The sequence below is a fragment of the Equus asinus genome, chromosome 9 (assembly GCF_041296235.1).
Source record: "Equus asinus isolate D_3611 breed Donkey chromosome 9, EquAss-T2T_v2, whole genome shotgun sequence".
In the NCBI taxonomy this organism is placed as follows: Eukaryota; Metazoa; Chordata; class Mammalia; order Perissodactyla; family Equidae; genus Equus; species Equus asinus.
In genome coordinates this window covers 33,660,987-33,685,857 of record NC_091798.1, presented here as the reverse complement: position 1 = coordinate 33,685,857, position 24,871 = coordinate 33,660,987, and the positions used below count along the sequence as shown (strand labels likewise).

General features: G+C 40.6%; 1 protein-coding gene across 1 annotated transcript in view; it reads left to right on the top strand.

Annotated features, from left to right (window-relative positions):
• The window catches only part of STK32A (serine/threonine kinase 32A), a 114,223-nt gene that overhangs the window by 63,475 nt on the left and 25,877 nt on the right, over nt 1-24,871 (top strand). Inside the window, exons 6-7 of the mRNA XM_014854805.3 lie at nt 16,530-16,567; nt 24,442-24,531. Coding sequence (XP_014710291.1) covers nt 16,530-16,567; nt 24,442-24,531 — 128 coding nt within the window. The remainder of the gene's footprint in view (nt 1-16,529; nt 16,568-24,441; nt 24,532-24,871) is intronic.

Sequence of the window (24,871 nt, the reverse complement as noted above, 5' to 3'; positions counted from 1 at the left end):
CAAACCAACAGAAGCTAGGAAGAAGCAAGGAAGGATCCTGACCTCAGGTTTCAGAGGGGGCAGGGTCCTGCTAACACCTTCATTTGGAACTTCTAGCCTCCGGAACTGTGAGGCAATGTATTGGTTTTTGTAAAGCCACTCAGTTTGTGGTACCTTGTTACAGGAGCCTTGGCAAATTCATACAGTAGGTTTTTATAGTTGTCTTGGCTGCTAAGGTTTCAGTCTTCACTTCCCAAGCAGGTCCTACTTAGAGCAGCTTCTGTCTTCACTCCTGATATGCTGCTTCAAGTATATTATGGGATGGGAGATCAGATATCAAAACTTGTTAGAATTGCGTGTAAAATTGTGGTAACCAAGAGAATATTCAGTAAGTCAAATCCATTAGCTTTAGTATGTGGTAACCTATTTTATGTTGCCCAGAGACTATCTGCTTACTTTCGTATTTCAGATTTGGTGTGACATTTCAGATATTTGTGGCTTTTTAATAATATTTCTCTGGTCCAATGTGTTTGTTTTGCTTTGAAATATCTCTAAGAGAAGTTAAATCTTTTCCAGTTTATCAAAGCAACATGTCTGGTATGAGAAAACTAGAAGTCTAAATCTGATTACTTATACTGTGCATGTTCCACTTGATGCTGGCTTTCTTCCTTTCACTGTATCGATAATATTTTCTGTTTGTTGCAGTGGGATACTAGATTTTGGTTTGAGACTACCGTTTGCTGTGGAATGGTTAAGGAAATGCCCTTTCTTTTGCTTTGGTAAATCTTCTCTCAGTAGGTCACAAACCCTTGCAAATGTTCTGTTTCTAACTCCCACAGCAGAAAGGCCACTTGAGCCTCAAAAACAAAACGGCAGTGCAGTAATGAGGGTATTAGGTTGATAGGTTCTATTCAGCACCTGCTCCCAAGCTACCGAATAATGAATGAGCGTGAATTACACACTGTGAAAACAGGAGAATCTGCCGCCTTTGTATTATGCATCAAGCAGTTGTGAAAGGGGCTTTGAAACTGCTTCTCACACAAGGCCACGCATTTGTGAAAACCCACGTGAAAGAGGCAAAGAACTGCGTGTTTCCAGGTTAACATTTAACCAGCCTGTGCTGAGCTTTTAATAATTTCTATAAGGTTAAGAATCGTTAATATACAACCGGTGACTTGGCTCAAATTAATTCTGCTTTGCTTAACATACAGCTTAATACAAAGCTTAAGCTTGATTCTTTCAGTTTCAGTCATTTAACACACAGTATTGATCACTTATTTATGTGCCAGGCACATAGCTCTTGAGTAGTGCTTTGAAGAAAAACATGGTTTCTGTCCTCTTAGAGCTTACAGCTTAGTTGAGGAAGAGGCAGTGAACAAGGAACCAAATACATAAATGACCACATTAGTTACAGACTGCCTGGTGCTTATGGGAATAACAAAGGATCTAAGAAAGAGAGTAGAGGTTTGGGGGTGAGAGCTTCTTGAGCATGGTGCTCAAAGAAGACCTAGCCAGTAGGTGGCATTTGAGCCAAGACTGGCAGGATAAGCAGCTCTAAGGTGGAAGTTAGTTCTGTCCTGGAGCAGAACAGAGGCCTTTGTGGTTGGAACACGTGAGAAAGGAGGAGAGGGTTCCAGAAGCTATAAAAGATTTGAGCTGAAGCTAGATCATTTTACCATGGACAGGCAAACACTCCATCTGAACCTTATTTCTTATTTGTGCTTTAGTGAAATTACAGAGCCAGTCAAGAAAGGGTATAAATTTGGGTTTGTTATCGGTTTGGAGATAAGAGTAGAGCATTTACAGTAGGTGGTAAGAAAATAAAGAGGAAAATAGTGGAGAATAGGATTCATTAGCTATTCTAGATATTAGAGCAAGAAGAAGCCTTATAATTGGCCTCATGGTACTGTTTCTCTAAGGCCTTGAGTCAGACAGGGCTTCTGTTCTGTCATCACCCACTGGGACTGCCTTACTGGTAATTTATGGATGGCCTCCATTCTTACTGGTCAGTGCCCTGTTCTTATTAGTTAATGTTTGTGCCTTGTTAAGTATTTTGAGTATCATTCCCGGTATCAGGTAAACATGATTTGGAGTCTTGACTCTTTTCATAACAGTGGGTGACAGTGGAATGGTTACCTTAGCTCTTTATGCCTCAGTGGTCCCATCTATGAAACAGGGATAATAATTGTACCTATCTCAAAAAGTTGTTTGAGGATAATATGGAAGAAAGCATTTAAAGGACTTATCCTGTTTTCTCACATTAAGTGAAATCTATCATTATTATTACATCACAATGGTTCAATGATAGTTGAAAACAACTATCCATTATTTAACATCCTCGATTTATTATCAGTTTCTCACCATCTAGCTCTTCCTACACTGGACACTTCCTAATTACTTGTTCAATGTTTTCTGGAAGTTAGTTGAGCAATTACTATGTGCCAGATACTATACTAAGAGTATTAGATGCATCATTTCACTAAATCTTCACAACAGCTCTATAAAGTAGAAACTATTGTTGTCCTAAATTTCAGATTCAGAGGCCTGAGTCTCAGAAGTATATTACCAAACACGTGTTTGGTCTCGAAAGAAAACCTGACTCGCATGGGCTTAAGCAGTAAAGGGGATTTATTATCTTAAGATACTGGAAAATCCAGATGTATGCCAGACTTGCAGGTTATCTTGATCAGCTCCTCAGTAGCATCACCAGCTACCTGGTTTTCTTCTTTCTTTGCTTTCCATGTGGTCACTTCATCCTCAGCTAGTTCTTCCAAGTGGTTGCAAGAAAGCTGCCCATTGCCCAGGACTTTAAGCTAACTCCTTTAATCCAAGGAATCACATTCCTTCTGGAAGCTTTTCCCGGGATTGCAAGGAAGATTTTTCCTCAGAAGCCCACAGCCTAACTCTGCTTCCTATAAGAAGCTTAGATGACTTCTTAATGGCTTAAATTGGGTCATCAGCTCATCCCCAAACCACTAACTGGGACTGTGGGATGGGACAACTCTTACTAGCTTAGGCCTGAGTCACAGAACCCCCCCCCCGAAGTCAAGGGTGGAGTAGGTTTTCCCAAAGCACATGGCCTGCAGAGTGTGTGTGTGTGTGTGTGTGTGTGTGTGTGTGTGTGTGTGTGGCAGAGAGATTAGATACCCAAATGAAATGATTATTAAGAGAATGAAGACTGTATGATCAGAAGGCAATAATAATGTACATTATATAAGGTTGTAACTTTCCGAGGCTCACAGAATTAATAAATTCTTAGCTGAGACTTGAGCCTGGGTCATCTGACTCCAAAGCCCACTATCTTAACATCTAGGATCTCCTGCTTCCCATATGAACCTAGTAATCCTTGGGGTTGGATAAACCATTTGTGGTTGAGACTATTACCAACATTATTCTCTGTATTTAATATACTCAAACAACCTAAAATTCGTATATGTATGTGTGCATACATTCATTTAATATGTCTGTATGAATGCACATACCTGCACATACACTCACTCACTACATGGTGTATTGTGGTATAGCATGTACAAGGCTCATATTTAATCCATATACTGCTATGGCCATAACAGTTGTAAAAATATTGAAACACTTGTATTTCCATATTTTGGTTGATAAAGAGCTGCTGCCTGAGCTCACCTACTACCCCAGTCCCTTTCTTGCCTCACCCCCACCCCTGTCTTCTACTCTCCCACCCACCTCCTATCTCCCTTGATCCAGCAGCCAAAGTGCTGACTCCTGGCTCAGGAGGGGTCCCTCAGGGTCTTGCTCCTGAGCCTCCACTAGCATCCATTCTAATTAGCTGATGATTATGCTGTTCTTTTTATTAAATATTTTGGATATCACCTCTGACTGTCTGCAAGTGTATATACTTATATAGAATACTGTATATGCCCACACTACTTAAATACAATATAGTGTCCTATACCCTAGGTATAGTTTACTCTTACCAGGGAGAGCTATTGCTTACTGAGTGGTTAGTGTACACCAGGCACTGAGTACTTTACAAGTATTACCATATTTAATCCTCACAGCAACCATCTGAAGTAAGCACCAATATAATCATTCCCATCTTTACAAATGAGGAAAATGAGACACAGGGAGATTTAGTAACTTGCTAGGGTCAAATATGACCTGGAATTCAATCTCAGGTCATCTGGTGCCAGCATCTCTGCTGTTTACTCTGCTGCCATACTGCCTAGCTATAGGAAATGCTGAAATATGCTTTGCCTTCTTCCTTCGTAACCGAAACTCAATTTGGCAGCAATGTGCCCACTCCCAGGTTGGGAGATGATTGGTCTAAGTCAGTCATAAAAATCCTGTTCCCCACATCACAGCCTCTTTTAATGTGGGATAGGAGCCAGTATGCCAATGAGACCTAAGGGAGATTCTACTGTAAGGGCCTTCAGGAAAGTTTTTGCTTCCCTAGTATAAGATTATAAACTCAATTGGTGCTTCTTCCTGCCCTAAAGGCATATGTGATGTCTGGAGCTGGAGCAATCATTCTGAGACCATGAGGCAACAAGCCAAATTGCAGAGTGGAAAGATAGAATGGGGCTGATCTTTGATAGTAGTGGGGAACCACTGCTTGGGCCCTGGACTAGCTGATTCTCCTGCAAATGGTTGATGAGAAAAGCACACCACTTGTTGATGCCCACTTGCCAGAGACCACCAGGAACACATGTGTAGTCCAACAAAGTTCGATTTGTTCTAGAATGAAGGCTGCATACATGGGGAACTATGGGACATCTCAGAAAGAGGATGTTTGGAAGGACTTGAGTAGAATTTGGGTTGTCTTAGGTGACATGGGGAAGATTCAAGGAAGCAGAATTTTCCTCAGATTTGCATGGAATTGGAAAGAGGGACAATTCTATGACTGAGAATCTTTTTTTTTTGAGATTAAAAGTTTTATTTATTTATTTTAATTGAAATATAATTGACATATAACATTATGTTAGTTTCAGGTGTAGAACATAATGATTTGATATTTGTATACATTGCAAAACGATCACCACAATAAGTCCAGTTAACATCTGTCACCATACATAGTTACAAAAAAGACTTTTTTGTTGTCATGAGAACTTTTAAGATCTACTCTGTTAGCAACTTTCAAATATGCAATATGGCATTATTAACTATCTATGACGGGGCATCTTTTTTTACTTAGGAGGCGGGAGGAATGGAGTGGACCAACACTGTCACTGGTAAAGTCACAACGGGCACTCCTGTCAGCCAGGTCAGGGGACGTATGGTCAGTTTTGTGGTTTGGGCAGCTCTCTTGCTCTTGTGCTCAGACATGATTACATGATCACATGGTTGCTTTTTCCCTTTTCATCATGGTCACAAGAGTGACCTTGTCTGATCTTGGTGTTCAACAAAGCCTAGCTCTTGGCCACAGAGCAGTTTCCAGCTGATAGCTGTCAGAGGCTGCTGTGTGCTGTCTCACACTCCGTGCTTAAGCCAATGGCAGTCAGTTTTCTGTCCCTTGTAGCAAGACCCGTCCCTAACCAATACACTAATTAATACCAACCCTAACCATCCCCATGCTGCAGTTTTGCTCATTTAAGCAATTTATACTAGCACATTCCTCCTCAAGCCCTCTTTGGCAGCAGCATCTGCCAAGACAACTTCTTTGCTGGCTTTGATTTCTTTGCACTGTCCTTTGCCCAGTTTCTATTTTTTTTCCTACAGGGTTGCTGTCCCTGACATCAGGTCTCCCCTGTCTGGGCCCTTCCTCTGTTTACTTTTGGACTTTATGGCCACCTACGAATCATCTGCAGTCCTATCACAGTGTGTCCTTCCCCAGCTGTACAGCCGGGGTCTGGACTTACGCAGCCCACGCTCAAATCCTGAGGCTGCCATTCAGGAGCTCCATGACTTGCAGTTGCCCAATCTCTCTAGAACTCAGTTTCATTATCTGTAAAATTGGGATAGCACTGTACTTAACCTCCAAGGGTATATGTGTGTGTGTGTGTGTTGGTGGTGGTGTTGGGATTAAGTGGAATGATACATATAAAACCTTTAGCATGGTGTCTGGCACATAACCTATAATCAATGTTGGCACATTATTACAAGTTTGCACCCCTTGTAAGATAGTAAAGCAAAACATCCTAGGATGTGCACTAGTTGATTTTGTTCTGTGCCTTTTGTTTTTGTTTTGGCCAGGCCCAGTGTTATGCCAAAAATGTATAAAGAGCAATAGTTACTGTTGCTTACTGCTGTATTTTAAAATATTGTTTCTAAAATAATATATTTGGAGTTCCTTTAGAGTAATTATTTTTAATAACTATTGCCAAATATACATCTTGTAAGACAAATGAAAGCCACTTCATCTTAGTTAACATTTTAGCATTGTGTTAGTATACATTATGTTGATTTTGCATGATTAAAATATTTTTAAAGAGCTTGGGGGAAAAAAAAAATAACCCTCTCATGACAGTTTAACTGTTACCATCAACAGACCACACTGATCTTGTTTCTTTTTGGTTCCTCTTACTTCATACACTCTTTCCCTTCCTCTAAGTAGTTCATTTCTTTACTTAAAATCTCCTCAGGTTAAGAGAAGGACCCAGGAGACTTGAGTTCAGGCTGATCTCTGTGGCTGAATGATTTGGTTCAGGTCCCTAATGCTCTGTGTCCTTGCTTCCTTGGTTGAAGAATGCATAAATGTGACCTAGGTTTCTATCTGTGTGAATCTAAATTAAAGGAAATAATGGTAATGAGCGAGCATTGACTAAGGCAGGAAGCCTTATCATGTACACATTCTGCCTCCAAAGATTGCAGGATGGTTAAAAATCTCAAGTCACTGGGATTATGGTGTACAGACATACTGCACAAACTGGAGTGTCTACACTGCTGGGGACCTGCAACGTCAGGATAAGTGTGATCCACCTTCCTAGAACAACAGCAAGAAATGTGGAACTTTACTTTCATTATAAAAGAAACATGGATATATTATAGAATAGGGTGCAAAATCTACATGATTTTCAAATATGCAATCAAAACTGTGAATTAAAAATTAAACTTGCTGCAGTCCAGTTTGCACCACACCCTAGGCCTCTGGGTATATGAGGACATTCTTCTCTCTCCTTAGAGGAAGCAATATATAAACATTTGAGATGTAAACTAAGATTGCACCTCACAATCTTCAGGTGTAATCCCAGCTCTGTCAGTCACTTGTCATGTAATCTTAGACGAGTAATTTAAACTCTCTGAGCTGCCTCCTCTTCATCTGCAAAAGTGGGTGTGGTACGTAAGTTACGGAGCCGTTGTGAGGAATCAAAGATATGTTGTCTGTCAGGTGCCTGCCACAGCATGGACAATAAGTGGTCACTATAGACATTCTCATTGCTCATGGGAAGGACAGCAGTTTGCAAAGAACTGTTGCCAATTTTTCTTAAACACTTCCCCCTGTGTCCATGGCAAGAATTGCTGGTCAATCTTGGTAACTCTCTCCTCTTGAACATGAAGGACCTCCTTATCAACATAGGCAGACACAACCAATTAAAAAGAGTTAACCCCAAGCTTGGGAACCCAGCTGCCCTCCTACTTAAATAACCTAGTGGGTGCTTATGGAAAGAGCTTGAAGCGTAAATTCCATCTCTGCCATTTGTGAGCTGCGTGACTGTGGGCCAGTCAATGCCCCTAAGTCTACTTTTTTTTTTTTTGGTGAGAAAGATTGTCACTGAGCTAATGTCTGTGCCAATCTTCCTCTATTTTATGTGGGATGCTGCCACCACATGGCCTGATGAGCAGTGTGTAGTCCGTGCCCAGGATCCGAACCTACAAACCCCAGGCCACTGAAGCAGAGTGTGCGAAGTTAACCACTACCCCAGTGGGCTGGTCCCTCTAAGTCTCCATTCTTTATTGGTAAAATTTGGATGCTATTGCTTTCCTGTGATATCTAAGTGATCAATCAACAAAGAGAACTGGTTTTCAGGAGCCTCTTTGAGATGGAAGGCTTGGGTGAATTATAGAGGGTCAAGGTTCAAAGGTGTTTTAAAGGTCAGTCGATCAAGTGGGTCTCTGCTATACTCCTCACTTGATTGCACTGCTGCCAAATGCTTATCCAGCCACTGTGACAACATCCCTGTCACATTTTAAGATTTTGAGATAGTTCATGCCAACTTTGGAAAGCTATGCCTGTTAAGAAGTTCCTTCTCAGATCCGGACTTTCTAACTTTCTCAGTTGGTGTCTACTGAAGAATTTTAATCTTTTTTCACCAGATGAGCCTTTAACATCTTATCCTTACTGCCCTTCCACACTCTACCAAGGAAACATACCTTTGTTGGGTAAATATCTCGATAAGTTGCTTAGGTTGTAAGGACTAGAGCAGAGTGGGGTCCTTAGACGGGAGTCTAATAATTGAGCTTTTGTTTTGCTGAGTGTGCATACAAGCTAAATTATTGTGGACAATTGAGAAGAAATTCAGAGGCCATGGGAGAAGACACCTGAGAGAGGGAAGGCCTGGTGAGTGTGCTGGTATCTTGAATGACACTTTGGGAAAAGAAAAACAAACTCGTAAAGGGATACTGTATAACATTTTCATGGATGATAAAATCACTCCCCTCATGACCTTGTTTATTAACATATCACGGAATTGGGTCTGTATATGGGGAAGACAGATGAAAAGCAATGCTATCCATGAACAGCTAGTTCACACACACACACATATATCTCATTGGCAACATTCACTGCAGTGCCTGAAAGCCCTCAGTTCCTTTACTTGATTTCCTTGTAATGGAAGGTAACTCATTACCTCGTTACCTTTCTGTAACTCATATTCCCTTGAACAAATTGTGGAAAATACTGCAGTTGAACAAAAAAAAGGAGCAGCCAGAAAGCTGCTGAGAGAGTAGATCTTAAAAGTTCTCATCACAGGCCAGCCCAGTGGCATAGTGGTTAAGTTCATACACTCTATTTTGGCGGCCTAGGGTTCATGGGTTCAGATCCTGGGTGTGGACCTAGCACCACTCATCAAGCCATACTGTGGTGGTGTCCCACTTACAAAGTGGAGGAAGATTGGCCCTGAGTTAACGTCTGTGGTCAATCTTCCTAAAGCCAAACGAGGAAGATTGGCCACAGATGTTAGCTTAGGACCAATCTTCCACACCAAAAAACAAAAAAAAATTCTCATCACAAGAAAAAAAAATTTGTAAGTATATATGGTGATGGATGTTAACTAGACTTATTGTTGTGATCATTTTGCAATATATACAAATATCGAATCGTTATGTTGTACACTTGAAACTAATATAATGTTATATGTCAATTATATCTCAATTAAAAAATCCACAATTTAAGTTTTAAAAAAAGCAGCAGCCGTTTGTTAAGAAAGAGATAGAGGATATCTATTCCATAATAATCTAATCCTGGCAGCTCTTCTCTTCTGCCTCCTGTCCCGAACTGTGTGTTTTTGCTTACAATTTCCCCTCCCCACCTCACCCCACTCTTTTCTTAACATAGGTCTGTTGTTTTTGTGACAAATAGCCTTTGTGTGACATCTTATATAATATATTATAAAATCACGTGCACAGTATTTTTTTCCCCTCTCAAGTACTTGGAGAGGACTCAGTGTAAGAGAACATTGTGTAACAAAGAATTAAACCCAAACTGTGGACCTATCAGAAAGCCATGGAACACCAAAAGAGTTGATTTTGGTTTGGATACACTGATCTTCTTGTTTCTTGTTCTCACAACACCCCATATCGGATTGCAGGGTGAGCAACTTGATCCCAGGGTAGGTGCAGTGAAGGGATGTAATTAGCCTATTAAGTTCTGCTAATGTCTTGTAAAGTCATTCGAGTGAGAACAGCAGATATATCGGTTCCGCCTTGGTCCCAGCCACAGGGAGCGTTGGATTTCCACGCTGCTATCTATAGTTCCCACAGCAGGAATCAGCTGATTCAGCAGGACATGGCTTTTTCTGTTTCATGAAATCAAGATTCGATGAAGAATTTCTACAGAATATCTGTGTTCCTAGAATTGCACTTCACCACTCCCAAGATTCTATAGCCCCCCTCTGAAATCGTGGGCTCAAACTGTGCAGAAATCACTTCTTTATGACTCTTATTCTAATATACAATCATACAGTTACTAAAAATGATCAATTCTTTTAGTTGGCCAACAGTAAATATCATGCATCTGGCAGAGATTTTGTTGTTGTTCTTTTGTTTTGTTTTCATTTGTCTTTCTTCTCAGGGGAAAAAGAAATACATAGCTTAGTACTCCAGAAGTTTGAGAAGCCAATGAATGAGATTCACTCGTTTTTGGACAAATATTTACTTAAGTTCTTCCTTTGTTCTGGGCAGTTTTATGAGCCTGGGAACTAGAGCATTGAACAATACAGAAAAGATGTCCTTTCTCTTAGAACTTGCATTCCAGTGGGGGGAGAAAAATAATTAGCAAATAAATAAGAAAATCGATAGTGCTAAGTGTTGTGCTGAAAATAAGATGGAGGCGAAGAGATAAGGATGGAGTGGCTGCTACTGTAGTTTGTGTGCTCAGGAAAGAACTTGAAGGAGCTGATATTTCAGCTGAGATCTGAATGACAAGAAGCAGCGAGCCATGTGAAGGCTAGGGGAACAGGATTGCAGGCAGGGGGGACAGTCTGTGCAAAGGAGATCAAGAAGACTAGTGTGGCTAGAGATGGCGTGTGGCAGGGAGAGGAGGACGTGAAATGTAGCTCAGGGCTGTGCAGGACTAGAGCACAGACAGGGCGTATAAGGCCAGGGGCAAATGGTTTAGATTTTATTCCACATGGGTTGGAAGCCAATGGAGGACATTAGGCAGGGAAGATGTGTGTAATGACAAACACCATACTGGGTGCTATGTGGGTAATGGATTGGCAGGGGACAAGAGGAGAAGCAGGAAGAACAAGGTATTATTGCAATGCTTCCACTGAGAGATGATGGTGGCAGCAGTGGAGATGGTAAGTATAGTAGTTATTTATTTATATTTACTGTAGAAAAATATACATAAAATAAAATATACCATTTTAATCATTTTAAGTGACACAGTACATTAAATACCTTCACACTGTTGTGCAACCATCACCACTATTTGTGTCCATAAATTTTTCATCATCCAAAACTGACTAAGTACTTCATGTAAGTGGAATCATACAATAATTGCCCTTTTGTGTCCAGCTTCTTTCACTTAGCATAATGTCTTCAAGGTTCATCCATGTTGTAGCATGTGTCAGGATTTCATTCCTTTTTAAAGCTGAATAATATTCCACTGGATGTATATAACACATTTTATTTATCCATTTCCCCATCGATGGACACATGGGTTGCTTCCACCTCTTGGCTGTTATGAATAGTGCTGCTATGAACATGGGTATACACATATCTGTTCAAGTACTTGCCTTCATTTATTTTGGGTATATACCCAGAAGTAGAATTGCTGGATCATGTGTTAATTCTATGTTTACTTTTTTGAGGAACTGCCATCCTGTTTTCAATAGTTATATTTTAAAGGTAGACTTATCAGGGCTGGCCCAGTGGCATGGTGGTTAGGTTCATGTACTCCGCTTTGGTGGCCCGGGGTTCACCAGTTCAGATCCCAGGCACGGACCTACATACTGCTTATCAAGCCATGCTGTGACATCCCACATATAAAGTAGAGGAAGATGGGCACAGATGTTAGCTCAGGGCCAATCTTCCTCAGCAAAAAAGAGGAAGATTGGCAGCAGATGTTAGCTCAGGGCTAAACTTCCTCAAAAAAAAAAAACAAAGAAAGAGTTATCAGGAGTTGCTGAGGGACTGGTATTATGAGTTGAGAGGAAGAGAAGAATTAAGAATTACCTCAGGATTTTTACTTTTACAATGGGAGAATTATGAGGCCATATTCTGAGTTAAGGAATTTGGAGATAAGAGGGTTTTGGTGTTTGTGTGGGATGCGGATGGATATCACAGGTTCTCTTTAGGAAATATTACAGTTATCATGGCTGTTAGACATGCAGATGGAAACATTAAGTAGGAGGTTTCATATGTTAATCTAGAATTCCAGAGTCAAGGTTAGAGATAAAAGTTTGATGTGTGTGTGTGTATATATATATATATATACACACACACACACATATATAACATTAAAATCACCAGACTAAATGAGATCACTTAAGTGGAGTATAGTTGTATATCAGATTGAGCCCTGGAGAATCTCAACATTTGAAGGTTGAACCAAGAAGACACCAGCAAATGAGACTGAGGAGGGCTCTCTGTGGTATGAGGAGAACCAGGAGAATGTGGCTCTTGGCAAGCCACAAGAACAAAGGATGTCAGGCGGGAGGGAGTGATCAACTCACTGAGAAGCTAAGCATGATTAATAAAATTGTGACGATTGGATTTGGCAAGCTGGAGGTCAGCAGTGTACTTGACAAGAGCAAGTTGAGGGAGTGGAGAAGATGGATGCCTGATGAGAATGGGCTGAGAAGAGAATGGCAGTAGCTGTTTCTAATTCCTCACCTATCAAGGAGTCAATCCTGGGGTATTATTGTAAAAGATAATTGTAAAATGGGACAATAAGTGGAGGTGGCTATGGGTTAAGGAAGGTATTTCCAAGAGACTCAGTCATAACAAGAATGGGAGAAGGAGATGATGTGAAAGAAGGAAGGGATACTTCTCTGAGGGAAATCCGTGTGAAGGTGAGAGGGGATGAGATCCAGAGCCCCTAGAAGAGTTGTGCGGGGGCTCTGCATTCCAGCATACCTAGAGGGAAGGCAAAGACTATGGATACAGAAATCAGGAAGCTGGTAACTTGGTGGTAGATGAGTTCCCAAAAGATAATTTTCTTATCTTTGTGAAATAAGGAAGTATAGTCACCAACTGAGAGAAAGTGAGAGGGAGAGTGTAAGAGGTGTGAGGAGCGGTGCAAAAGTGTGCAGTGGTCCTCTTGGAGAAGGTCCATGTTACAGTACTGCCTGGCATGTTGATGCTTGTTTGAGATATGTAGCTGTGAATTTAAATGAGAACAGTTAATATCACGATGTCTTTTCTTCTAGCAAACTTCAGGTGCTTGGCTGCAGGCAGGAAGAATGTGGGGAGCTGGGTTTAACCAATGTTGGAGTTTGTGTACAACTGAAGGGGGTAAGAGAATTCAGAATTTTACAAGGAATATTAACAATGGACTTTGGAAGGGAATTGAGGATATGAGAGTTCTGATGTATAAATAAAAATTGACAGGGTCAATAATTGGTGGTCTCAGTGTGTTAGAGATGCTAGTTTGGAAATTGGATTGGATAGAAGGTCATGCTGGTCATGGGGTAGGCTGTGGTAATGACAAAAGAATGATTAAGGAAATGGAAGTATGGAAAACAGTTGAGGTGGGATAGATGAAAAGATTATTGGAGGTAAGTCAGGAAAGTGAGAGCCTGGGGTAAGGGGCCATAGACATAAACATTGACATTGAAATGACATCCTCCACACAGACATTGAAATCACCAAGAATGATAATAGCAAGTGAGAGGGAACTCATCAGCTAATGATGAGTAGGTTGTAAGAGACCTCCAGATATATTTTAACCAAAGAATTTGTTGAGAGTGGTAAGTGTACTTTTCCGTCACCTTTATCTTCATAGATAAACTTTTAAGAGGTTCATATTTTAAAATCAGATTGATATATTTGGATTTGAACAATGCCTGGATGGCATTTCTGAACATGACTGTACATTAGAAGGTCCTAGAGGATTCTGTTGTCTTTGGACAGATGCCTGGGCCTGTCCACAGAGTCTGATGCCATGGGGCTGAGCTAGGTCAGAGAATCCGCATTATTCAAAACTCCCCAGGTGCTTCTGAACGCACAGGTTTGGTAACTACTAAGTTAAACCAAGTGATAGAGCTTAAATAAAAGAAACATTTGAGAATAAGTGATTTCATATTTAGGATTATTTGAGAAGACTGAAAAGGAACTGGTGCTGAATTTCAGAACTGGAAAAGCTTAACTTGTCCTAGCAGGAACGTTAATATAGCACACTGGGTTTACTTTCATTTTCTTCCTCCTGGTACATGAATAAACAGTTCCCACACTGCAGTTTATCCTGTAGTGACTTAAAAGTTACCTCATCACATTTTGGAGAAACTTCGTGCTTAGAATCTATGCTTATATTCTTTATTTTTATATTAAAATTTCACTTTTTCTTTTAGTTGTCTTGGATTTTCTTCATCTTCTTTCTCTGAATTTAGTAACAAACAGGCCCCTTTACCACTTTAAACCTTTTTGTCGTGGTTCCTTATGAACCTTTCTTCTCCTCTTCATCCCAGAGGGAACTATATCTCATTTATTGTTATATTTCCTATTTCCTCGCACAGTGACTTATCAAAGTAGATATTCAATGAATAAATGAATATAAGATTAAAGTAAGAAGCATCACCTTAAACGAATTGTTACCTCTCTGATCTCTGTATTATTCTTTAAGCTCCAAGGTAGTTTCTGGGAAAAGTAGTAGATATAATGATGTGTGGCTTTAATAAATAAGAAAAATCCTGCCTAGGGATTTAATAGAAAGCTCATAAAGTGTCAAATCCACAGCAAGCAATTCATTTCACCCAGGAAGCCCTCATAAATTCAGGCCACAAAATAATTATGCTGATCTTGCTACACTCAAGTCTCCTCCCTGCTGGCAGGGCCCTCTGTGCCTCCTCCATCCCTGGCAGACACTGACTGATGCTCATTGGATGCAGGTCTGAAAGAGATGGCAAGAGCCTAATGCCTGGTTTTACCTTGAGCTTTAAACTTCAGCGAGTTTGATGGTGCACCGTAGTGCTCTGATATATACCGTAAGCGTTCGCTTTCTTGAGTGGACTAGAGATTCTCCCCATATCATTTGGTCATTCATTTACTGCCCACCAGGCGCTAGGAGCCTGTATGATGGAATATGACATTAATCAGGAAACCATCCCTGCCCTCAAGGAGTTCATGATTCAGTTGGAGAAAAAATAAATATAAGTATGATAAAAGTTATCGTGGAAGAAGTAGACCATGCAGAACACATAGGAGGGCCATTGACTGAGAATTGGAAAATGAGTGAAGGCTCCCTGCAAGAAGTGGCGTCTGAACTATGAGGTGAGGGATGACTGCGTTGTCTAGGTGCAGTATGAGGAGGCTGTGACTCAGGCAAAGGAACAGCAGAACGTGAGGGGGTGCAGGGAGAATTTGGGGGACCCCATGTGCTTCCATCTGGCTGGAGCACAGGAGCCAGATTATGAAAGGGCCTTTATTTTGTATGAGTGAGTTTGGACTTGATAATTCTTGAAATGATGGGATCCATGAAAGGGTTTGGGGCAGAGTCTGCAATATTGAGAGAGAGTTTAGCCATAGAAACATGCAGTTTAAAACTCCCTGACATTCCATCTTCTTATCAAATTGTACCCTGCGCCAGAGAAAAATTGCCACAGATACAGATGACCACTCTGTGAATCCAGAATTAATTTTAACAACCTACCAAACTAACTGAGAAGATATTCAAAGTTCATGAGACTAGCCATGCGTCTGCATGTTGGGTGTGGTGCATACTTGATTCTGTTTGTAAGTAAAGGGCTTGTTATTCATTAATATTTTCAAGAAAAGAGGACCCTGACAGTCTTGGTCAGCCAAAGACTAATTTCACCTTATTCTAGTAGTGTAAAAGTCACTTGACTAGGCTGAAAATGTGTTCCCAAAACCTGTTTCAGAATTTCTTCCCTAATGCCGTCTGTGAATTTAGGTTGAAGGGCTTTAATGGTCCATTAGGGAAGAGCAGTGCAAACCTGAGCGTGGAGGAATGAGGGCTATTATGAACTACAGTGCTGTTCTCCGATTGAGGAGTGCTGCTTATGATGATATTCCTTTCCTGAGGACTTTGAAAACTCTATAGGCCATTCCTCTAAGTATTTACCCTCAAACTACACCCTTCATTGGAAGAGGGTGGGGTTTTTTCCCTCTGATGGATTTAAGGATCTCACAAATGCATGCAAAACTATCTAAATCCTTTAATTACCCCAGGAAAAATATTTATTAAGTAACTAGAGGCATCATAGCATCATCCTAAAAAAGATTCTAATCTCTGCAAGTTTAAAATACAATCACATTATAGACCGTTTTGTTTCTCATTTTATAGTCTTTAAGTTCATTTCATCTGTGTAACTCTATAAAGTTACACAGACAAAAATACGACTAGTACTGCTGCTTTATGATCATTTAAATGCTGTATGATCCCATGGAGCCATATTTACGTGCTTGCGTGTAATATGCTATAGAAATTAAGAGTCTGAGCTTTTGAATGAGAGAGATGCGGGTTCAGAACCCTGCTCTCCCGTTTGCTAGCTCTGTGACCTTGGGTTACGTTACTTAAGCTCCTTAAGCCTCATCTTTCTGATCTAGAAATTTGAGTATTAATCGTAACCATCTCATAGATTCAGTGTGAGAATTGAATGAGATTGTGAGCGATGAGGGGATAGTACATTGTTTCGACTCTAGTTAGCATTCTTGAGCATTTTTGCCTTCATCCTTTCGTTATGTTTGTTTGTTTGCTTTATTATGAACAACTTTCTTTTTTCTTTTTACTCCCCTAGGGATATGAAGCCTGACAACATTTTGCTTGATGAACATGGTAAGTAAATGATTTGTTTGCAGTCAACTACATGACATGCACGTAGAACAAGTCGATTATCCCCAGCAAAGGAGTCTTACGCATGGCAAAGGTGTCTTGCTTGATTCAGTTGAATTATAGGTACAAACTCCATTTTATGGGTGGGAGGGATTTGGTGGGGGCACTTTATTTCTTATAGCAGTGGCGCAGTGCACCAGTACACCCTTAAATAACATTCAATTTACCTAATGAGAAAGTCATTCTCTTTTCAATTTTCTTCCACTCCTACTGATTTCTTCAAGATAACTATCACAGTCTTTTGGTGCTGGTTTGCCTTCATATCTTTAAAACAATCGTCTCTCTTTTTCCATAAAGTCAGAACAGACCTTAAGCTTAGAGCATTTGGCAGGCAATAGGGTCTACCTAGAAATTAGTGACATTATTTTGTTCTCATTGTGTCTACTTTTATGCTTTCCTTCTTATGAGGGAAAATTGGTTTTACATTTGCAGAAGAGATATCAAGTTTTCTGTTCAAAGATTTTTCAGTTTAAAAAAATCAGTCAGTTTAAAGAAAAATATAAAGTAGATAACAGTATATGTGGTACCCAGATATGAAAGTGATATAGGCATATGGCAATAACCATGAAGGTGATAAATGAAAAAATGGAGTTCAAAAAACACTGATTAAAGATATCCTGTAGAACAATCATTGGCAACAATGATTAAATGTGTATAATGTCTTCCTAATATTTATTTTAATGTCCATTTGGATTTATTGGTGTATCAGAACAGACCTATAGGACACACAGCCTGCAGGTTATAAATGTTACAGTGGCAATAAGATCCTTGTCATGTTTCTAGAAAGCTGCTAGATGAGGGAGTCCTAAATCTGCAAAGCTCTGTATTCATTCGATTTTTACAAAAGGGATTTGCAAGTGGAACTGAAACTCCAAACAATCCATCGCTCATTATTTATTTACCCAGTTGCATTTTAAACCTAATTTGGCAGACCCCACCTGTGTTCAGAGGGCTAAGAAACACTTTTGTCTATGACCTCTAATTTCAAAGCTCAGGGTTATTATTTATTTATAGACTGTCTAAAAAGATTTTTTCCACTTTCTTCCAGTGCCTTATTTCTTCCTTCCCTTTACTGCTTCTGACATTTGGGAACAGATCCTCTGAATCTCAGAAATGTGAGCAATGGTGAGACTTAGCATGAAGGTGACTTTCATTAAAACACCAGCTATCCTTGCCTCAAATAGGAGGCAGGATCCTCTCACTGTGGAGCAAATACAGTCTATGGAGCTTTGGGAGTGTGGAGAAGGCCTCCCCTAGCCTGTAGAGGCCACCTGTGCATAACATAGAAAAAGGTCCTCCCTCTGTCTATCATAGCTTTATGAAGGTGCTTGGCTGGTCAAGCAAAACCCACTTTGGGGTTCTGTCCCCACTTGCCCCCTCAACTGGTTGCCTTTGTGCACAATATATTGGTTGACCATTTGTTGAGGCCCTAAATAGACACATATAGGTCTTGTCAACCAAAACCCTTTTCAGATTTACCTCCCATTCAGAGACAGTGTTTTAATCTTGGGTCTTAAACATGGCTCCATCTTATTTCTGCCATGAACTCATCCTGTTCTCTCTCATTTAGCTTCTTTCTCTTCCTCATTTTCTTGGCTACTTGATGATTGTAGATTAGGAGAAAGGTCCAGAAATAAATTAATCTTCAAGTTTAACCACCCTTGGAGACTACCCTTGTGAAAGATTGTGTATTATTGTACTCAAGAGCGTGGTTACTGGAGCCAGATTGCCTGAGTTCAAAACCCACTTCACCCCCTCTGAGAGTTTGGACAAGTTGTCTAAACTTTCTCTGCACCTCAGTTTCTTCAAGGATCAAAATAGTACTTACTTCTTAGGGTCATTGTAAAGACTAACTGACGTTCGATTTATAAAGAGCTTGATTGCAATGTTTGCCACAGAGAAATCACTCAGTAAGAATTAAATGTTAGTATGATTCCCATGAGGTAGAAGTGGCTTTTTCCCTCAGGGAAGGAAGCTTAGACTCCTCCATCTTGTTTTATGTGGCTTTGTCTATATCAGATAGTCAGTGAAATTGTCTTTACCAGAGAATTATTTTGATTCCAGAAGGGATATACCAAAGATTCTGTGTGTCTACTTGTTAGGTCTTGTATTTAAACAATTTTGTTGAATTCTCAGGTAACTACAATTTCAATGGCGCATTCTGCTTTTCCTTCGTGCGGGCGGGGGGCTAAGCCCACTTTCTGGGGCATTTTATTCTTGGTGGGGCTGGGGCTCAGTTGCTTAGGGAGTATGAGCAGTCATCCCAGTCTGCCTGAGGGACAGGCCCAGTCTACACCTGTCACGTGGGGTACTTTTTACAATGACCTCTTTAATTCTCAAGTTTTGGGTTTGGACAAAGAATTAAGAGGGGGCTTTTTGTTATTGTATTCCAATCCTGAACTCAACTTGAAAATCACTGCCGTTAATAAGAGAAATATTCCCGTGGGAAGGATCGGATATGTGAATGGGATGGAAGCAAACAAACAAAAAAGATTGAGAGCAATTCTCTAAACATTGTCCTGGGATCCCTTTCTGGAGAAAACAATTTTTGAGGTTATTTACTTTCTGTTTATTCAGATTCTGAAAAACTGAGACTTTCAGGCATTGCTCAGGAATCATAATTAACTGCTTTGAAATGAATAAACTCCTGCTAACCCCCAACCCCTGAGGTCATTAGGTAGAGCTGCTCTTGTGAGAATCAACTGAACCAGAAATCAAAGCCTGCGTTCTGGTGTGTCTTCTGGTGTGGTTTTCCGTGTCCCATATTTGAACTCTCATTTGTCTTCTCCACCCACATTTATAATGTTTCATCCCTGGTGGGCCATCACATGCGCCTCGTGCATGGAGATTTTAGCAACTGTGAAGGATAATTGTCTCTCTCTGATGTGCCTCCTATACCCGTTCCTTCAAGTGAGCTGTGTATTACATACATCACGTTGCTTGTATTTTAATTCGGCACCATTCAGTAACACACAGAAACTCTGTTTTATTCTTACTGGTTCATATCGGTTCATATGCATTTTATATTTATATTAGATAACATTTATAATATTTATAAGGACTTATATTTAAAAGATTTCTGTTTAGAAATTTATATTTAAAGGGGATTTATATTTATATTTACTATAAAATGGAGAATCTTTCCATGGTGTGAATGAACGTTCCTGATACGTCAGAAGTTGACTTAAAAAATGTTTTTAATTTAGAGCATACCTGTTATTGTTCTCCCCAAATGTCTCATTCACTAGTTCAGGGCCCAAAATGGCAATTAGATCTTGGATGGCTCATAACCAGCTGTCCTGATATATATTTTCATATCCTACCAATTTAATTACCCCATCCAATTCTATCAATTCCATAGTGTCTGAAATTCTTGTGTTTTTCTTAAATTATTTAGGAAATAAATGCTGCAACCAGAGAAACAATAATGTCTTCCTGGCATATCTGAGAGGATGACAATTATGGCATCATCTGTAATTTAGGTTTCTTAATATCATCCCCAGTCACAGGGAACAGAGAAAGGCAAAAACTCACTCTGGAGGTGCAAGGAGGAACTAAGCCTGCCACCTTAACACCTTTACAGGGTCCCAATATCTGCCTAAAAATCAAGTGGGCAGCATCTTTTTGAAAAATTATACAGTGTAGAATGTCGTACCCTATTCCCAAATAATCAGATTTCTGAAGTCTCAGCTGTTGCTTAAGGATATGCATTTTTTAACAAGAATTCCAGAAAAATGTGGCACATATACTCTAAACATTTTTAAGTAGGGGAAATTTTTGAAAGTTAGAGGCAATAGCAACCGATTGATTGTGGTGTCCTAGAGGGCCGTCTTGAGAAAGATCCTCAGGCTGGACACAGGCACAGTGAGAGAAAGTACAAGTAACAACAACAATAATTGAATTCAATGACTCAATACTATAAATTCAGATTTTTAAGGTGATCCTATGTCTCAAGGTGCAGAGGTGAAAAGGCAAAAACCTTTTCCTAAAATAGTATGGAGGTTCTTCAAGAAATTAAAAATAAAACTACCATATGATCCAGCAAGTTCACTTCTGGGAATGTATCAGAAGGAAATGAAAACACTGTGTCAGAAAGATATGTGCACCCCTATACTCATAGCAGCCTTATTTACAATAGCCAAGACGTGTAAACAACCTAAGTGTCCATCAACAGATGAATGGATAAAGAAGCCATGGTGTATATATACAATGGAATATTATTCAACCATAAAAAAGGAGGAAACCCTGCCATTTGTGACAACATGAATGGACCTTGAGGGCACTATACTAAGTGAAATAAGTCAGACAAAGACAAAAACCGTATGATCTCATATGTGAAAAAAGAATTTAAACTAAACTCATAGAAAAAGAGATCAGATTTGTGGTTACCAAAGGAGATGGGGTGGGGAGGATGGGGAATTGGATGAAGGTGGTCAAAAAATACAAACTTCCAGTTATACAATAAGTAAGCACTAGGGATGTAATGTACAGTGGGATGACTATAGTTAATGCTGCTGTACGGTATATATGAAAGTCATTAAGAGAGGAAATCCTAAGAGTTCTCATCACAAGGAAAAAAATATTTTTTCTATCTATATGAGATGATGAATGCTAACTAAACTTATTATGGCACCATTTCACAATATATGTAAGTCAAATCATTATGCTTTACACTTTAAACTTCTACACTGCTGTATGTCAATTGTATCTCAAAAAACCATCTTCTCCTAGGGTACTAAATCCGGAGGCTCTCAGCCTTGTAACTGAAAACTTTGTCACAGCAAGGCAGTGGTTCTAACAGGGGATGATTTTTCTCTACTGCGTCTCTCTGCAGGGGACATTTGGCAATATCTGGAGACATTTTTGGTTGTCAGGATTCCAGCCAGCAGTGGGAAGTGGTATTGGCATCTAGTGGGTAGAGGCCAGGGATGCTAGTGAGCATCCTACGATGCACAGGACAGCCCTCCATAGCAAACAGGCATCAGGTCCAAGATCTCAATAGTGCTGAGGTTGAGAAACTCTGTTCTAAGTCTCCCTCAGGGCCTGGGCTTATGCAAGAGGCCAGAGTGGTCATGCACTCCCAAGGCAATTCCTCTGCCCCTCAGTCAGCCACTGCTGGACCTTCCCCCGTGAGCCGGCACTCAGATTTATTTTCACAACACAGAAAGGAAGCTGGCAGAAAGATCAAGGTGAGCTGATGGAAGTACAGCAGCGTTCTGGAACTGAGGCTTCAGGCTGGTGTCCATGGGCTTTATGAAGTTCTGCTTTCCTTGTTTAGCTTAAGAGCACCAGGTTGCAAGTGCCAGTAGCTCCTGGCCTTCAAATAATTCCTCCCCCTCCTTTACTGTGCATCCTGGTGGGGAGGTAAACTCTGAGCCAACCAGAAGCTTGTTGTTTCTGTTTATTCTCCTCTTTGGTCTTGTGATACAGCACAAAAAAGATTTTGGGCTATTCATAACGCACCAAAGGAGTCTGGACCAAATCCTAGATCCTAATCCCAGCTCTGCTACTTGGGACCCTGTGCACTTAGCCACAAACAACTTTTCTATAAAATAGAGACTACTTCACCACACTAAGGTGTGTGAAAACCTTTTGAAAACTGCAATTAATCGTATGAATGTAAATATTACTTAAAACAAATTCAACATTCTTTCAGCCAAATTCAGAAGATATGTAGTGAGTACTTACTGGCGTCAGGATCTTCTGCTCAGCCAGGTCTTCTTTTGAAAACATGGTCTCAAACTTTCTTGGGGTCAGAATCACCTGGGGGCTTGTTTAAACCCGGGGGCCTCACCCTCAGAGTCTCTGATTCAGTAGGTCCAGGATAGGGCCCGAGAATTTGCATTTCGAACAAGTTCCCAGGTGATGCTGATGTTGCTGGTCCGGGGAACCACACTTTGACAACCAACTGACTCTAAAACATCCTCTACCTTCTCCTACATGAGCACAGACAATCTCAGGCTCCAGTCAGCTGAGAGCATCTACTCAGACTAAAGTAGAGAATCGCATGTCTGGTTGCTCATCTGAACCACCTGTGAAGTTTCTGGTTGTTTTTAATGTGGGTTTCTGGCTCTCCTACCAGTCCCATTGCATTGGAGTCTCAGGAGAGGGAAGTCCAGGCTTGTGTGTTTTGCAAAATGACATTGCAGTTTTTGATCATGACAAATAGCAACAATTGAACACTCACTTCCTGCCGGATGTTGAACTGTCTTCCCCAGTCGTTATTTCATTTGATCTTCCCAACAACCTAAGAAGACTACTATTATCATCCCAACTTTAGAGAGAAGATAAATCAGCCTTTTAAGGTAACACAGCTAGTTTAGTAGTAGAGCCTGGACTTCTGACTGGTGGTCAGAAGCCAAGCTGTCTGACCCCGGAGAAAAGGCTCTTAATCACAAAGTCTCCAGGCTGACCTATTTTCTATCAAAGCTGGTAAACCATTGATCCAGTGCTTTGAGCATGACCCATGGGGAGAGAGAGAGAAACCTGAGACAATCTATATCCTGTGATAGCGTAAGTTATTGAATCATCCGTTGGTAACATTCAGGCCAGAGTACCTTCACTTTTAGCTAGAAGAGTGCTGCTTTTACTTTATTAAAATGTCATCCCATAAACAAACGCAAAACACTTTTTGCCCCAAACAAAACCCTGGTGATGAGGCTGTGAGATTTATCTTTAGCAGCAAGCTGGTTGCTATCAGGGAGCAGATAGTGACATTTGGCTGGGGAGAGTGTGGACTGTGGGATGTGGAAGAAGAATCAGATGACATCCCCTCCGATACAGCCATATCTCATCAAAACCCCAGAAGCGTGTAAATGGAAATGCCAACACTTCAAGATCCTCTGAAAGCATATGACTTTCACGCCAAGAGCAAGCATAGCGGATTTGTATGCCCGAGCTTCTAGTACCACTCTTTCCCCCCTTGCTGTAAATGCAAGGATCCTAACGCTCTTTGTAGGGGGTGCTCACTACCAAACTTAATGTTAGACCCGCACTTTGTCGCCGTGAGCGATAGAGGTGAGAGAGACGCTGGAGATCATCTAGCCAACCCCTTCCTTTTTTTTTTTTTAATAAAGGGAAACTAAGGCTCAACACAGGAAAGGACTTAAAGTCTATGATGTATTAGGAGCAGAGTTCCGGGCAGGTCTTAGGCCTCGTGGCTGCCAGTCTAGGACTCTTTATACAGCCTCTTTATAAATAAAACTTGACTTTTTTCTCTTGCCTTTCCTTGACAAGTTATTTTATTGGAGGTCGAGAGAGGACAACCTGAACTATCAGACAAAAAATACTAAGGATATTTCAGAAAAACAGGGAGAAAAAAAGACTCTTTCTTGGCAAAGAAATAAATATATATATCCCTATTCATGTCAGCTTTGTAGTAATAATGTTTGTCTCTTAAAAAAAAAAAAAGAAAGAAAAAAAGATCCCCTAAGAGACAGCTCGGAAATTTGCTACCTTGAATAACTCTTGGCTGCCTCCCTGTTGATACTCACAGGTTATACCAACTGAAAATGTTGCCGACAAAAATTGCCTAAGAATTACTGGAGTGTGAGCTCTTAACCGTCAAACTTTCTGAGGTTGAACTGCAGATTTACAATCAGACATTCCCCCTTGCATGTCGTGTTCTGCCTGCTGCTGCTTGAAGACCGTGTTGGTCTTGACAGACTAGCTAACTGAGCTTTTACTGCCTGTACCCGATTGCAACTGGCATACAAGACTTTACAGACTAAGCTTCCGGATGCTTTTAGTTAGAAGCGTGGTTGTGCCACTGGGTTGAATGGGACTTAACGTTCTCTGTGGTCCTTCTCTCTTGCCAGGGCACGTGCACATCACAGACTTCAACATTGCCGCGATGGTGTCCAGGGAGATGCGGATCACCACCGTGGCTGGCACCAAGCCTTACATGGGTACGGGCTTCGTGAATGGCTGTAGTGACTATGAGCGAGACTTGTTTTTCATTCCTGTGGACACCGTTTATTTCGGGTCACATCAACTGTAGAGATTTGCAACTAGAAATGCCAGGTCCCCCTCTGACTTTACCTGGGGAGCTTCTGATTTCATGGGTCTGAGATGAGCCTCAAGGTTCTCCATTTAGCAAGCACTCAATCTGATCTTGATTCAGGAGGGCTCTTGATTATATTTGGAAAACAGGATTTTATGAGTTATTTTGGACAGCTTCTACCCACTTCCTAACAAAAAATTTAAATTAATTCAATAAATGTCTACTAATTGCCTCTGTGTGCTTGG